At 37.9% G+C, this 17,197-nt stretch overlaps 2 protein-coding genes across 3 annotated transcripts; one reads left to right on the top strand and one right to left on the bottom strand.

The window, feature by feature from the left end:
• The first annotated feature begins 1,106 nt into the window (after positions 1-1,106).
• Positions 1,107-2,892, top strand: LOC102705404 (glutelin type-B 2-like). Its single transcript, XM_006647114.1, has 4 exons — positions 1,107-1,434; positions 1,531-1,793; positions 1,898-2,368; positions 2,467-2,892. Exons 1-4 carry the CDS (start codon positions 1,107-1,109, stop codon positions 2,890-2,892), a joined length of 1,488 nt encoding a protein of 495 aa, XP_006647177.1.
• A 5,675-nt stretch (positions 2,893-8,567) lies between these two features.
• LOC107303615 lies at positions 8,568-11,978 on the bottom strand. Of its 2 annotated transcripts, none has more exons than XM_015833664.2 (7): positions 11,860-11,978; positions 10,746-10,845; positions 10,306-10,585; positions 10,000-10,096; positions 9,552-9,676; positions 8,978-9,056; positions 8,568-8,903 (listed from the first exon to the last, which is right to left on the bottom strand). In XM_015833664.2, the coding sequence occupies exons 3-7, from the start codon at positions 10,574-10,576 to the stop codon at positions 8,870-8,872; spliced, it is 606 nt and encodes a 201-aa protein (XP_015689150.1). In that variant the 5' UTR covers positions 10,577-10,585; positions 10,746-10,845; positions 11,860-11,978; the 3' UTR covers positions 8,568-8,869. The 2 variants fall into 2 exon arrangements, with proteins under 2 accessions (XP_015689150.1, XP_015689151.1); XM_015833665.2 differs by having other exon boundaries at positions 10,746-10,810.
• Positions 11,979-17,197: the final 5,219 nt, after the last annotated feature.

Genomic DNA, 17,197 nt, shown 5'->3' with positions numbered 1-17,197 from the left:
CCTGTGGCATGGAATATAAGCTCAATCAAACAAAATAATGTAAAGATAACAAAATATTCCATGTAAAATTAATCAAATGAGTTGTTCCAAAATAGTTAAAATCATTTGAGTTCATTTCATAGGCAAGTTATACATTTTGTAATTTTTTTAAAAAAGGCTAATTACATGGGAAAACTATTTACACCAATATGTTTCATTGACAGGTTTATTTTATAGGGTGTAAGAGGGAATACGCCACAAGAAAATACAAAAAAACTGCATGTCTGTTATTTCAAAATCAAGCGTGACGTGGCATGTAAAAAAGATGACACCAAACATAAAGATCAATGAACCTCCAACTTATCAAGTGTAGTATGCCACATAAAAACAACATAATTACAAGTTTGTTACTCTAAAGTTAGACTAAGCATATAACCGTTAGGAACTTTATGTTGCAAAAAACAAATATACTAACAAGGCAAAGAGACATAATAAGATATGGATAGACATATCATAAAAAAAGATATATATAGCTAAACCACTTTTGGCAAAAAGTGGATACCGTATCAAAATAAATAATAAGATTTCATAAGATAGTTGTAAAGTTATTAAAATATAAAAATCTTATTACCTCACAACTTAATTAGAAGGTGTCGTGTGTGATGTAAATATGACAATAAACCTATAAATTTGTTAGTTTGAAGGATCACCTTACATATCAAGTATAGCATGCCACGCAAAAATGACAACAGACTTACAATTTTGTTATTTTAAAGCTAGGCTAAACTTATCTAGTATAGAAACTTTATGGCACAAAAACAAATACACTGGTAAGGGAAAAGTCACACATCAAGAGTATGGATAGACATTTCTTAACAAGTTCCATTTGTATTGCTCCAAAAGCACACGATATGTGTCATTGCTGAGTCATGATCTGTATAGCTTGATCATGAAAAGTTGCCATGCTTATGCATTATTTTGACACTACAAGGTAGGTATTGTCCATACGTGCAACAAACTCTATCACTACGTGTTCTAAGATTATTTTCTTTGCTATATAAACTGGCCTGATCTGTCCTTGAACTCACATCAATTATCTTAAGTTCCATTACCATCTAAAAATAGCTATGGCAACTACCGTTTTCTCTCGGTTTTCTATATACTTTTGTGTTCTTCTCTTATGCCATGGTTCAATGGCCCAGCTATTTAATCCAAGTACAAACCCATGGGACAACCCTCGGCAAGGAAGTTCGAGACAGTGTAGATTCGATAGATTACAGGCATTTGAGCCTCTTCGGAAAGTGAGGTCAGAAGCTGGGGTGACTGAGTACTTTGACGAGAAGAATGAGTTGTTCCAGTGCACAGGTACTTTTGTCATCCGACGTGTCATTCAGCCTCAAGGCCTTCTGGTGCCTCGATACACCAATGCTCCTGGCTTGGTATATATCATCCAAGGTTTGTATAATGATAAATATAATGCAAAATTCCTCCATTATGATATTCGTGGCCAAATGAATATGTTTTCATGTTTTGTGCACCTACTATTTTTAGGGAGAGGTTATATTGGTTTGACCTTCCCCGGTTGCCCTCCTACTTACCAGCAGCAATTCCAATATTTTTTGCCTCAAGAACAAAGTCAGAGCCAAAAGTTTAGAGATGAGCACCAAAAGATCCATCAATTTAGGCAAGGAGATATTGTTGTGCTCCCGGCTGGTGTTGCACATTGGTTCTACAACGATGGTGATGTGCCAGTTGTTGCCGTATATGTTTATGATGTAAAAAACAGTGCTAATCAGCTTGAACCAAGGCAAAGGGTAACTTTTTTCACAATTATTTCGATCAAGGTTGTGCTTAATATGTGCTTTACGCTACAATTCATACTATTAACCATTGTGTTTTTCATTGACAAAAAACTCAGGAGTTCTTATTAGGCGGTAACAACATGAGAGCTCAACAAGTGTATGGTAGCTCAGTTGAGCAACACTCTAGGCAAAACATATTCAGCGGATTCGGTGTTGAGATACTAAGTGAGGCTCTAGGCATAAGTACAGAAACAACAAAGAGGTTACAGAGCCAAAATGACCAACGTGGAGAGATTATACATGTAAAGAATGGCCTTCAATTTTTGAAACCCACTTTGACACAACAACAAGAACAAGCGCAAGCTCAATACCAAGAAGTTCAGTACAGTGAGCAACAACAGACATCTTCCCGGTGGAATGGATTGGACGAGAACTTCTGCACAATCAAGGCCAGGATGAACATTGAGAACCCTAGTCGTGCTGATACATACAACCCACGTGCTGGAAGGACCACAAGTCTCAATAGCCAGAAGTTCCCCATCCTTAACCTCGTCCAAATGAGTGCTACGAGAGTAAATTTGTATCAGGTATTTTTTTTATAGTAACATGTCTTCTCTTTAATTATTTTGTTGAAAATTCTTTGATTTATGGCATATATGACATTACTCTGTAATCCTTTATACAGAATGCTATTCTCTCACCATTCTGGAATGTCAATGCTCATAGTTTGGTCTATACCATTCAAGGACGCGGTCGTGTTCAGGTTGTTAGTAACTTTGGCAAGACTGTGTTCGATGGTGAACTTCGCCCAGGACAACTGTTGATCATTCCACAACACTATGTTGTCTTGAAGAAAGCACAGCGTGAAGGATTCCAATACATTGCAATCAAGACAAATGCTAATGCCTTCGTGAGCCAGCTTGTAGGAAAAAACTCGGTATTCCATTCCTTGCCTGTTGATGTGATTGCTAATGTGTATCGCATCTCAAGCGAGCAAGCCAGAAGCCTCAAGAACAACAGGGGAGAAGAGCATGGTGCCTTCACCCCTAGATCTCAACAACAATCCTACCCAGGATTCTCGAATGAGTCCGAAAGCGAGACTTCGGAGTAATGTAACTAACAGCTTGTATCAGCATATAGCAAAATAAAACACCACAAGTTTATGACATTTGGTGGTGATTCCATTCCTTACCAGCAATAATAAAGATTACAACTTTCTTCATTAGTCACCTACTTAGCATGGACATTCTATTATAAACTAGAGTGTATGTGGCTAGATTCAAGTAATTCTCCTATACATGAAGGAACAAACTGTCTATCGTGTCAATTTTGTAGACGACATGAGTATCTTGTACTAAACACATCATTGTGACTCGGAAAGGTTGCAATTACGATGTGGTTGCTGTGATTTAGAAGGACATTCCACAATATTTGATACACACTCAAAAGACAAGTAGGTCAATGATAAGCCATTCCGTTCATCTCACTAATTAAATCTCTCCTTGAAATATAGCTATAAATGTGTACTTGGGCCACCAAACTTTGAACAACGCCGGGGAAGTTGCACACTTGAACTCCTCTATTTGATAGCTTTAGATCAATCATTGTCTTCTCTTGACCAATTGTTGGGGATAAGACTTCACTGTGATCCTGCAAAGGCATTTATTGTCTTTATACATGATTTTTTTAACATTCTTTACATATATTAAGATGGGACAAATTAGTGCTTAAAAAGAAATTAAGAATTGTATTATGGCTACTGTTTCAATGGTGTCCATGTAGTTTAAGCTTGGCCATATATAATCAATGTTGGTGGTGGTTGGATGTCGTCTCCCGACTCCACAATATTTGGCAATAAAATAGGAGAAAAAAACTAATGTTCAACGTGTTGATTTGGTTTAGACTAACATATTTCCAAAATTTTTGTTGTTGTGTAATTATTTTGCATGTGCTCGTCAAAATAAGATGAAAATTCATGAGTTGGGGACCGAGCAAGCCTAGTGCCATAGCCGATTCGCCAAGTGGTAGCATGAACTTGATCGTGCTAGCCTATACCCACTGGCCCTTTTGTCTCTGCTGACCTAGCCCAAGGAGTTGCCATCATTAACTATTTAGATGATGATTATCTATTAGTTAAGATTAGTAGCTCTATCATTTACTTTTGTTGTACCTAAATTTGAATTTTGAAACTTAAAATTAGAGTTGATTTCAAGGTGTTCTTATTGTAGTTATTTTTTTCTAGTATTGTCTTCTAAATTGATAAGAACACAAATATAAAAGTTTTAATTATAAACTATTTTTTGTTGATTCGCTTCATTTTTTCAATCAGTTCCATTATTTTAGTTTTCAATTTAGTGTCAGCGTTATTTATTAAAATTTAGAACCGAGACTAAATTTTAAGTTAACCCCTAAAAGTTTATACTTGGTTTATCATGTTAACTACGTTTATTTGTATCACGTTAGAGAATAAATAATTATACAATGTATATTACAAGTAAAAATATTTAGCCTAAAGGGCTTATGGCACCGAGTTTGTTTAGGGTCCTCGAAATTGTGGAGCCGCCCATGGATGAAAAGGAGACTCTTTTAGTTTTTACAGTAATTTTATAAATATATGCCTAGAAAAGATGATGACCAAACATGCTATTGTCACCACGGGTAAAAAAAAACTAGAGGTACCTATTAATTTTAGCTAATAAATAAATGGCGAATATCTCCTAACGTATTGTTGACGACGCATCCAAAATGTTGGCACCAGAACATGACAACCCGTGAGTATCTTGTACTAAACACATCATTGTGACTCGGAAAGGTTGGAATTACAATGTGGTTGCCGTGATTTAGAAGGACATTCCACAATATTTGATACACACTCAAAAGACAAGTAGGTCAATGATAAGCCATTCCGTTCATCTCACTAATTAAATCTCTCCTTGAAATATAACTACAAATGTGTACTTGGGCCACCAAACTTTGAACAACGTCGGGGAAGTTGCACACTTGAAGTCCTCTATTTGATAGCTTTAGATCAATCGTTGTCTTCTCTTGACCAATTGTTGGGGATAAGACTTCACTGTGATCCTGCAAAGGCATTTATTGTCTTTATACATGATTTTTTTAACATTCTTTACATATATTAAGATGGGACAAATTAGTGCTTAAAAAGAAATTAAGAATTGTATTATGGCTACTGTTTCAATGGTGTCCATGTAGTTTAAGCTTGGCCATATATAATCAATGTTGGTGGTGGTTGGATGTCGTCTCCCGACTCCACAATATTTGGCAATAAAATAGGAGAAAAAAACTAATGTTCAACGTGTTGATTTGGTTTAGACTAACATATTTCCAAAATTTTTGTTGTTGTGTAATTATTTTGCATGTGCTCGTCAAAATAAGATGAAAATTCATGAGTTGGGGACCGAGCAAGCCTAGTGCCATAGCCGATTCGCCAAGTGGTAGCATGAACTTGATCGTGCTAGCCTATACCCACTGGCCCTTTTGTCTCTGCTGACCTAGCCCAAGGAGTTGCCATCATTAACTATTTAGATGATGATTATCTATTAGTTAAGATTAGTAGCTCTATCATTTACTTTTGTTGTACCTAAATTTGAATTTTGAAACTTAAAATTAGAGTTGATTTCAAGGTGTTCTTATTGTAGTTATTTTTTCTAGTATTGTCTTCTAAATTGATAAGAACACAAATATAAAAGTTTTAATTATAAACTATTTTTTGTTGATTCGCTTCATTTTTTCAATCAGTTCCATTATTTTAGTTTTCAATTTAGTGTCAGCGTTATTTATTAAAATTTAGAACCGAGACTAAATTTTAAGTTAACCCCTAAAAGTTTATACTTGGTTTATCATGTTAACTATGTTTATTTGTATCACGTTAGAGAATAAATAATTATACAATGTATATTACAAGTAAAAATATTTAGCCTAAAGTGCTTATGGCACCGAGTTTGTTTAGGGTCCTCGAAATTGTGGAGCCGCCCATGGATGAAAAGGAGACTAATTTAGTTTTTACAGTAATTTTATAAATATATGCCTAGAAAAGATGATGACCAAACATGCTATTGTCACCACGGGTAAAAAAAACTAGAGGTACCTATTAATTTTAGCTAATAAATAAATGGCGAATATCTCCTAACGTATTGTTGACGACGCATCCAAAATGTTGGCACCAGAACATGACAACCGACGAGTAAGGCAGCAATGCAAAATATTACTGTTGTTTTGGATGAGACACACAAGCCAAGCCTATAATGGAAGATGACACGCAGTCGCACAACTGAATCGGGTAGTGCTTGCAGTGCAGTGGCTGTGTTCATTTGACGGGACGAAGAGATGAAAGATTATCTGATTTATTATAGTAATTTAATAGTATGAACAATTAAACTAATTAATATAAAGTTGAAAATCTATTTTAGAACGGTGAGATTATAAACTTCTATATAGAATTTTTTTTATTTACAAAAAAAATATTGTTTAGCAGTTCGGGAGAGCTCGGCCAAACACAAATCATGCCAACTCGGCCAAATGCATCACCTGATCTTTCCGGGATCCTTTGCTCCACCATCCCTCCCGGTGTCCATCCATCCACCTCCATGAAACAGAGAATACGAGATCCTACGCGTGAACATGTCACCTCCCTCGCAAAATGTGTGTCTCACCACGTGCCGACCGGGCCACAGAAGATCCGAGACATGTTGACGCGTATGGTCAGACCCCCATCCCTCGACGACGCGTCCTAAACCTGCTGGCAAAGGTCGGCCCCTCTACTCGGTGGACCCCACTTGTCAAAGAGGTGTGCAGGTAGGTAACTAGGTGTGCGTAGACTGTGTCGCACCGTCACCGTGCCGGTGGGGGAGGTTGGTGTGGATCCGAATCGGATCCGATAACTTAATGGTTTCTTTTTAATTTCCTCCAAAATCGGTGTAAATTCAGGTAATATATTGTTTGAGATGGCTGGTTTCTTCTTTCTTCCAAAAATAGGTTAAATTCAGGTAATATATTGTCTGATATAGCTGAGATAAAAACATTAAAGAATTATCTGGTTTACTTTTAGCTAATAAACGGTTAAAAACAACTAGCAGTGAAAATCTTACTACTTTACAAGTGCAACAGAGGGAGAAGCAATATGAGGGTTTTCTTTCTTTTCCTCCCCATGCATCCAACACAAACTAAATGAGCGTAGATGTCGTACCGTTATAATTCATTAGCAATAATTATACTCTAAGGCTTAACATGCAACCGCTATATCATCGTGCACTTTGCAATTGCTATATCATAAAACTTAAAACGCAAGTGTGTTGTTGTTTCATCAACAATTTATTGCATTGTGCTTCGTTCCGAAATATAACTATTTTTAGATTTGGATACCGTGTTCAAGATGTTAATTTGACTAGTTAAGTGTCCGTGCGTTGCAACGGAAAAACAATTCACGCCAACTACTCCATACTATGTAAATGATACAAAATAAATTAAAATAAATGTATCCTCAATAATTCCGTCACAACTCCATTGTATACATACATAGAAGCGCAACATGGCACAATTCTAATGAAGTGAGATACAACATACAGCTTTTTTCTATGCCTGTTTCAATTTACAAAGTTGTATAACTTATATTCATTCTAATTTAAAAATATGAAAACTATAATTTCTCACAGTACATACTTTCCACGAAGAGAAGATTTCCTATTAAATCAAGTTGTCTGAGATCTGCCACAAGCAAACTATTGTCGGTACGCATCAGCTCAGGATAAACATAGGACAAGTATGCATGACAGTCCATCCAGCAGACTTCTTAGAAATAATTAGTAGTAAAATAATCCCTCCAATTTTCAGTGCCTACAAATGGCTTAAGAGAGTTCATATATCATAAAAATTTTCAAACAGATAATGTAATGGTGATACAACTGGATTACATTCTAAAAACCTGAATATAAGGAACCTAGTCTTAACCCAGAACCTAGATGCTAGAGGTAATTCAGTACATGATATCATATTGATAGGAAATAAAATCAATCCTCAGGTAATTCAATACATGATATCATATTGATAGGAAATAAAATCATCCCTCCAATTTTCAGTGTCTACAAATGGCCTAAGAGACTTCATACTTCATAAAATTTTAAAACAGATAATGCAATGGTGATACAACTGGATTAGGTTATAACCTGAATAAGAAACCTAATCTTAACCCAGAACCTAGATGCTAGAGGTAATCCGGTAGTACTATACTACCAGTAGAAAGTCATGAAATAGAGTGCCAAGATGATATTGTCTACAACCACACCAAATGCTAACACCAATGGAGAAACGCCCAGTGCATCAGAGATCCCCACGTAATTCACCACTATTGCAATTATATATATATATATATATATATATGAAAATTTCATATATATATATATAGGAAAATTAGATCCTACTAATAGGTGTAGCTACTCTCTGCACGTCCATAATGAAACATTTTCATAACTGTTTCTGCTCCCACCCAATAGAAAATATGGACACTATTAAATCTCATTTGAATGATATAACTATATGTATAGAGTTTGTACTTTCTGTTAAAAGAGAGAAGAAATATGTATAGAGGTGTTTCTGCACCTTGCACCTTAGACGTGAAGGAAGTAGCTACACCTATATATATATATATATATATATATACATGCTCAAAGCAACGGGGAAAAAATTTACACCAACAATTCATATTATGTAAATGATGAAAAATAGCTTAAATAAACAATTATAAACGCATTTGTCACATTATAGCAGCATTGCATATAGACATAAAAGTTTCACGAATCACAACATAGGGTGGCATTATAGAGTTACAACCGAAAATAGATAGAGCAATATAAACACATACTTAAAGAAATGACACAGTGAATCATAATCTACCAAGCATCCAAGCTCTAACTTTTCTAACCAAAAGATCAACATCTACTTTTTTTCATAGCGAATCACATCTAATTCAACCCTAGTGAATCTTGCACTTCTAGTAGTTAAGGATATAGCTGAAATATCCTCTCCAAAAGATATGCATCCACTTCCCCTTTGAGTATCATGCCCTTTGAGTATCATGGAGAACTTAAGGTAAGCTCCTTGTTGAGACTACAAGAGCATCCATAATAAATAATGTCAATAATAATTGACCAGATAAATATGTTTGTTAAAATTCTACCTACCAGCGCTTCAATTCACGTGCAACTGCAACATTAGGATCAAAGTGCACCCTGCTGAAGCATGCAGTATGCAAACTATGGTCTGAAATAAACAATCGCATACATGTTAGAAGGTTTTTTTTTCCTCATAATAATAAACATTAACACAAATTAACAAGGATAGTACAGCCAAGGACAGCACAAATTAACAAGGACGACACAAATTCTCAAAAAAACATGTCACTGGATGAGGAGAGTACATCCAAGATTAAGCAATGAGTACAATCACAGAAAGACAGGTGCTTGTAGCAATTGCACTCCAGGCTTATATTCCTTGCAACAAAATGCTGCATTTTAAATAAAAATGTTCACTTCTTTCAACATTTAAGTTTAGCTTCTATACATGAGAAAATTAAAATGCAAAACATGGCTGTAGGAAGAAATGTACAATTTTATTCCACAAAGGTTTGACCTATATGCACACACACATTTTCTGAAGAAAAACGTTGTGCTAAGACCTTTACTAACTATATAATATTCATGCACTTGGTCCAAACTCACATTATATGCACAAATTAACAAGGACACATTATCTTACCTTGTTCACGCTTTGCTCTAAGCATGGTTGCTACAATAATAGGTTGCTCATCAGAGCATCTCACCCATTTAGTCAAATGGTTGGTAATCACTTTGTCCTTAATGACTAACTTCACAGGTTTGAAGCTACATAAACATAGATATGTCTTAAGAAATGCAATAAGTAAGAAAAAATATACATGTAGGTACAATACATAATGCACTGTACTGTAGGTAAATTAGTTAATGGCCACTGAAATGCAATAGTGTTACGTATGGAAAAAATTTTCGCGGTTCAAAAGGATGATTACAATAGAGAAATATGGTAAAATCATCAAAGGGGGCCATACTGACTATACAAGTTGATCGATAATAACTCTAAAATATAAATAACGATTCCATAAGTTTACATATATTTTAGCCTTATGATCACAAATTCAAACAGAATTGCAAACAAAGTGCATACATACCTACCATCAATTATAAGAACATTTCTATATGGGATTCTTCTGCTGTAGCTGTTCACAAAGCCTATAGTGCTTACAAATATAACCATTCCAATAACATCTGTATATGTAAAAGGTGTGTTAATAAGGAGGGTGTTATGTAAAACCGGTCGTAGTTTTGCAACAACTATAGCTACACAACCCAACATAGAAATTATGAAGCACGTTGCACAACACAACAGCCTATAGCTGCAAAGCAGCTGTATCGAACAGCCCAGAACATCTATTTATCACACAAATATTGATTATGTGCTCAATTGAACTACTTACCAACAAATATGTCGTTATGATAGGTGAACTCAAAAACTTGATTGAGTGGCATAAACGGAGGGAATAATGGCAATATCCTCTCACTCATGTCTGTTATCATACGAACAGTAGTTTCATGTGTGAAAACACACACAAAAGCATGGTCTGCAAGCCACTGGTGTAGCATCATCCTAATTGGCTCTATGGACATCCTTGACATATAATATGTGCAACCCTCTCGGAGTAGGGGATCTAAACGATCCACTTGATCATCATAAACAATGGCTGCCATCTTTGTACCCTATTCACAATAGAATAAACTTAGACCTTATCAGAATCATTACATTGTGTGTAAGGTCACTTCTCACCAGATATTTGAAACTATAACGCACCAAATTTAGGTTATGTAAATTTCTGAATATATATCCTCATGAATGAATAGAACAGTCATATGAACTTACTTGTTTTCCAGTAAACCAAGTAGCATAAAACCTTCAAAAGCAACAACAAGAGCACCCAATGTTGCCTATCAAGAATGAACAAGGTCATGTTTAACTCCACCTACAAGCAACACAATGAGAAGTGATCATATTGGTGCGTAAGAAATTAATCATCACAGCTCAAATCCTGATTTCAAGCCTGGAAGTGTGATATAATGTTTCCACATATAATTTCATAAGATAAACCACAAGAAAAATGCCAAATTGATTGATTAGGGCGCTAATGAAATTAACCTATAATAGTATAATACAAAAATGTGTGAGCTAATATGTTATTAGCATTTCTGTTAACCACTAAATTACTTTAATCCCTCATCTCGGAGTTTCGAAATATATAATCCTCGCATGCCAACCTATTTACACATGCAAAATGGCCACCAAGAAAATAAAGAAACGCCACCTAACAATGCACGGAAAGTATGTAAGGAAATGCAACAATTTCAGTTTTCAAATGAACTATGATGGACAACCATAAAAGCAAGAGATGGGTTAATAGCATTTCTCAGCTATGAGTAATTCAGCATGGCAGTATCTAATAACCAATACCAGAGGACCTAATCATACAAACAAAACGCATCCATTCACTCTGATGTTTTGTGTAGCTTTTAGTCTAGCATAGCATAAAACTGAACCTATGAAAAAAAATCATTTTTATGCAAGATTGTCAACTACAAAAGAAAAACTACAAACTAATCATAATTAAATCTCGTTGCAACGAATGAGAAATATGCTAGTGGCAGTAATTAGTGAAAGTTGCATAAAGAAACATGTTCCTCTGCACCAAATCTCTTCGGAAGAAATTTAACAATGTGCACGTCATCTCTTAATGTGTCAATGAAATGTTTAACATCAAATATATCCCCAAAATTGCTGCAAAGTATTAAAAAAATACCACATGCTTCAGATATTAACATGGTAGGTCATGTACAGACCTACCTACAAAATGAAAAATAGCTTTGATCATCCCACAGCCCAGAATGATCTATTGCCCAGAATGAAAAATACCTTTGATCATCCCACAACCCACATAATACTGAACAACTCAATTAACTCAAGTAAGCAAATAACAACTGACCTCTCATCACGTCTGATTCAAACCTCCATTGCAAGAGATCTTCAGATAACCATTGCTCTTGTAGATTCCAAAAAAAATTCATGAATATATATTTGCTCTTGTAGCTTCAGTTAGCTATCTTTTTAGAAATAAGTATATATATTCATGAATAAGAATTCATCAACAATAAATATACAAAGCACTACGGTATAGCAGTTTGATATACAAAAGCACTACGGTAGTATGGAGAACCGCTGGGTCGGTGGAGCAGAGCGGGTGGAGGATGGAGAGCGCCTTGCTCCAAGTCTGGCGTGTGGTGATGCCGAGAGGAGCTCGGTGGCTCGTCGTCGAAGGAGGCGCCGGAGCGCGGGCGGCGGGCAGGTCGCAGGGGCACGTGACGGCGGCTGGGAAGTCGCCGGGGTGTGGAAGGAGTGGCGGGCGGCGACTAGCCGAGAGGGCGCCGGAGCAAAGGCGGCGGCCGGGGCGTGTGGCCGGGAGTTCGCTGGGGCGTGGAAGGAGCGACGGGCGAGGGGTCGGCGAGCGGGTGGCTCCAGATTTGGCGCGTGCTGATGCTGAGCTCCTCGAGGAGCGGCGGCTCGTCGTCGAAGGAGGTGCCGGAGTGCAGGCGGTGGGGAGGTCACAGGGGCACGCAATGGCGGCCGGGATATCGCCGAAGCGTGGGCGGCGACTGGGGCGCGTGGCCGGGAGTTTGCCGGGGCGTGGAAGGAGCGGTGGGCGGTGGCAGCCGAGAGGTCGCCGGACAGCGAGCGATGGGCGGGGCGGGGCGTGTCGCCGGGGCAAGCGGATGAGAAGGCCGTGGAGAGGAACAAGCAGCGGGCGGCCGCACCGTCTATTCTTCCACCGACATGGGGCTGACAGCCCTCGCTCACTGACGTCAGTGCCTGTGTAGGATCAATACGTCGACTCGAGGGGGTGAATAGGCGATTAAAAATTAAATCACCTCTAATCAAAACTAACCTAAGTTGCTAGGTTTGAAGGTGAGCAAGACTACACAAGCAACTAAGTTAAGTTTTGTAATCTTAGGATGATAGTGGCTCAATTATATCACTAGGAAAGTAAATCACACCACCTAAGTCTAGTTTTGCAATCCGAGGGTGAAATGATCGCAAGTATATCTCTAGGAATGTAAATTGCACAAATGTAAATGTGATAAGCAAGAAAGACAATGAGACAAGCAATTTTTTACCAAGGTTCGGAAACTCGCGGTTTCCTACTCCCCGTTGAGGCGAGCCCAACTCCACCGCTCAACCACAAAGCCACCGCACGCCCCCTTCGTCAAGGGGTGGGCAAAGCGGGAGCCAGCCCAAGGAGAGGACTACCCAAGCCTCGATCACTAGGGTTGTTCTTCCTCCACTCCGGAGATGACGAACACCGAGCCACTCACAAGCCGGCGCCGGGCCTCTTCCACAATTTCTTGGAGAGATCACCGGGCAACTCCTCCACAAGCCGTCTAGGAGGCGGCAACCTTCAAGAGTAACAAGCGATGACCCGGTGTGGAGATGATTAAATGCCACACTAGCTCTACAATGAAGCAATGCACTTAATTCTTGGCTAGAACTCCCTCAAACACACTAAATGGATGAACCCTAAGCTCAAATGAGTGTGAAAGAGATGCAAGGGGTGCGAGCAAATGAAATGACAGTCAAGAGAGCTCCCTTGCTGCTGGTGCGGGGTATTTATACCCCCACCAACAAAATCTAGCCGTTGGGGTCGAAATGCCCCAATTCTGTGTATTGCCGATCTGACCGGAGGTATGTGGCCGGTCAGACCGTGCTACTGCGCAACGGCTAGAAAACTAGCCGTTGAAGCTCTGTCAGATGATGTCAAGGGCTAGGCCGGTCAGACCGGAGTTAAGTGGCCGGTCAGACCGACCTTAGCTCGGTCTGACCGACTGCGGCTCCGTCGGCTCTGTATCGGCCACCCCGAGAGGCCAAAAATCAGCCTCCAGGGGGCCGGTCAGACCGACCAGGAGCCGGCGGTCAGACCGGCTGAACCTGGCGGTCACATCGTCGGTCAGACCGCCCTGCGACTATCGGTCTGACCAACCTTGGTCTGGCCGACTCCAGTGAGTTTTGCAAGAATGAAAATATGTTTTAAGTGTTTATGCAAATGACCTAATGTGGCAATTAAAATCATCTCTTTGCTAGGTCATTACCCATCTTAATAGTACGACAAAGCTAAAGATCAACTAGGAAAATTTTGATCGCCCCTTCACCTCGATCAACTTAAAACTTAAACTCTAGTTTTACGGACTCCTTCTATTTTGCTTTGCGCCATCAAGATTAATCCATCAATAATTATCCATGGGCACACATGACTGAATCTAAACTGAAACACATATCTCAAGTGTAATGGTTAGTTCACAATTAGCGCTTGTCATTAATTACCAAAATTAACAACGGGGCCTAGATGCTTCAAAAAAAATGATAGTTTGTTTATTAATAAATTTAGTAACATCCATGCTCAAAAAAATAAATTTAGTAACATCGACCTTACATGATCGTTTTTTTTGGCTATTAACCGGCAAGTAAAATGTTTAACTTAGCATTAATTGTCCTAAGTGTACCTATAATTTAGACTGGATATAGTTCTGTGTTATATTTTGGACAATGCTATTTATTAAATATTATAAAAATGATGGAAGGATAAATGTTCACATATTATAAAAATGAAAAGAAGAACAATGATTTGGTATGCTGGCATGCTGAGCTCTTTCATGAGGTCAACAACCATATTGTGGAACATAGTGATCAAGTTGATTTGACCTAAGTATTCATCTTCAGCAAATCATAGTTTTAACCATTTACTAATACTTTCATCCAAAAAACTTTATTTTTTTGTCTCATGTTGTTTGTACAGTAAGGATTTTATTTTTTTAATTATTAAATAAAATATGAGACAAATGCATTAGAATTTAAAAAAATAGCGAACAAATGCATTAAGGTTTAAAAGGTGAAGACCATTAGGGCATCCTCAATGCTTAAAAATTACATTAGCTATAAGGTGGGACCATATGCATATGTCTTTTACCTATAACAAGCACTACAATTTTTAGAGTCATTATTCATTTTAAGCTGGGACCCACCAGTAAAAAGTACCAATGATCCAATATATGCATACATTGAAAAGACATGAACTAATTTCTTATTACTTATGGTGTAGTCTTAAGCTTAAGGTTCATCATAGCAATATTTTGGTGTATGCTTGTTGACGCCAAAAGCCAACTTATGATGTGTTACACACGTAGGCCTAGAAGTCTTCTAGATCGCTTCAGCGCGTGACCTAAATTCTTATAATCGTAAATAGAAAACAGGCGTGCCAGTCAATTTGACCCTAAAACTGATAAGATATAAAACATAAACATACTTTATCGGCCAATATTGATTTGAGGACCCTAGCCGATAAATGGTATCGATCAGCTTTTAAAGGAATTTATGATAAGAAAACATAAACATACTTTATCGGCCAAATTACTTACATAATAATTAATTGATCAATCACCAAAATCACAGCTAAAAAATCAGACTTAACCAAGATAGTTCCAGAGTTAACCTGATGATCAATTTATTTACCGATTATTATCCTGATAACTCCTAGCCGATAAAGGGTATTTACACAACTTAAGCCTGACGGCTTAAACTATTAAATTAATAAGCAATAATAAGCAATATTAAACAAACTCACACATATCCAACCTAAACCTAGAAGATCGAACTAAGTCAATACAATTCAGGTTTAAGTATGGTTACTGTTGACACTGAAAAACAATCAACAGTCACACACGTAGGCCTAGGGATCAATCTTAGACCACTCTAGTGCAGGACCTAATTCTTAGAAATACTGGGTGTGCCAGTCAGTTTGATCCTGTAACTGACAAGATATAACATAGGAAACAGATAACCCCAAAACCGCTATCGGCCGAATAGCCGATACCGTCACAGGACCCTAGCCGATGAACTAGACAATCGGCTTTGCAGGAATTTCATGATAGTGAGTATAAATATGCTCAATCGGCTGAGTTAGAAGCAGTATAAACACTAAACGGACCAACCAACCAATTAATCTTAAAAGGTCAGACCCAACCGAGACACCCTTAAGATTAATCAGTTGATCGGACTGATTCAGCGCTTATCTCACGTAAAATCGACAGCCGATAGGAGACCAAGTGTGGAATTTAGCATAAACCAGAATGCTATACAAATTACTAGCATGAAACAATAACAACCAACTACACGTATGTCGTTACTAGATCTAGAAGATCGAACCCAATTGAGATAGTACAGATCTAAATATAATCATACAAGAAATTAACTAATCATTGCAGCATGCGAATAACAGGATAGCAAACCAACATAATCTATTAACTCATCCATTAAACCTAGCCGATCAGACATATTTCTATGAACAGATCACACCACATACATAGATCAGACCTAACCGAGACAGTATGCAATCTAGCATGATATAATCATAGAAATATAAAGATCAATGAACTTAATAAATGAATCAATAGATCACTTAGGATAATGCTGGCTAGAACTCCAGCGATAAACCCTTACGAGCACCAATCTAATCTGATAACCCAGACCCAATTAACCAAATTGATCGGACCGAACCGAGACAGAATCGAGTTGCTCAGATTCATGCTAGCAGATCAAACAGAAGAACTCACGAGGATCTGATCGAGAACTACTACTACTTCAAGCCAAGACGAATTAAAGCAATAACAGAACTCAGCCCGCCGATCAACCAGGAAGGAGATCGGAATTAACCGAGACAGTCCTGTTCTAGTTGATCGACGGGTTTTGACAAACATGAACTTACATTGCGAAGCTGACAAACCCCGCGCCAAAAGCTCAAGCAAGTCAAAGATTTTGAGGCGATGCACCAAGTCTAATTGATCTGAAGATGATTTACAAGGACCCCGGGCACACATATTTATAACCCCGGGTGTTAACTAACCTACCTGGATAAGAATCCGTTCCTAACTAACTTGTAGTGTTCAGACTTTAATTAAATACAAAAATCCTAAACAAACTCTAAGCTACAGCCTAATTATTCGACATGGACTCACAGCTATCATCAAATCTATCTTTAAGTTTTGGGCCCAATCGGACTCCAGTTCTTGTCCGATTTGGACTCCATCGGCTGCATCTCTGCCGCCTCCAAATTCTTGCCTCCAGCCGATTCACCTTTTCCCATCCGATTCGGTTTCTAGCTATGTTTCAACCCATAACAGCTATTTGCCAAAATCTGGCGTTAACAGTTACATATTGTGTGATACCTATACTAGGGATATCCGATGACTACCTGTATACATACAACCATATGGGTAATG

This window comes from Oryza brachyantha, chromosome 2 (genome assembly GCF_000231095.2).
Source record: "Oryza brachyantha chromosome 2, ObraRS2, whole genome shotgun sequence".
Taxonomy (NCBI): domain Eukaryota; kingdom Viridiplantae; phylum Streptophyta; class Magnoliopsida; order Poales; family Poaceae; genus Oryza; species Oryza brachyantha.
This window is presented reverse-complemented; position numbering and strand designations above follow the sequence as displayed.

What these genes read in the sequence shown, in the direction of transcription:
- LOC102705404 (XM_006647114.1), top strand. Translation starts at nt 1,107, where the DNA reads ATGGCAACTACCGTTTTCTCTCGGTTTTCTATATACTTTTGTGTTCTT. An exon ending in AGCTTGAACCAAGGCAAAGG is followed by an intron (nt 1,794 to 1,897) that starts GTAACTTTTTTC and finishes CAAAAAACTCAG; the next exon opens with GAGTTCTTATTAGGCGGTAA. An exon ending in CGAGAGTAAATTTGTATCAG is followed by an intron (nt 2,369 to 2,466) that starts GTATTTTTTTTA and finishes TCCTTTATACAG; the next exon opens with AATGCTATTCTCTCACCATT.
- LOC107303615 (XM_015833664.2), bottom strand. Translation starts at nt 10,576, where the DNA reads ATGGCAGCCATTGTTTATGATGATCAAGTGGATCGTTTAGATCCCCTA. An exon ending in GTTCTTATAATTGATGGTAG is followed by an intron (nt 9,677 to 9,999) that starts GTATGTATGCAC and finishes ATGTTTATGTAG; the next exon opens with CTTCAAACCTGTGAAGTTAG. An exon ending in TAGAGCAAAGCGTGAACAAG is followed by an intron (nt 9,057 to 9,551) that starts GTAAGATAATGT and finishes TGTTTATTTCAG; the next exon opens with ACCATAGTTTGCATACTGCA.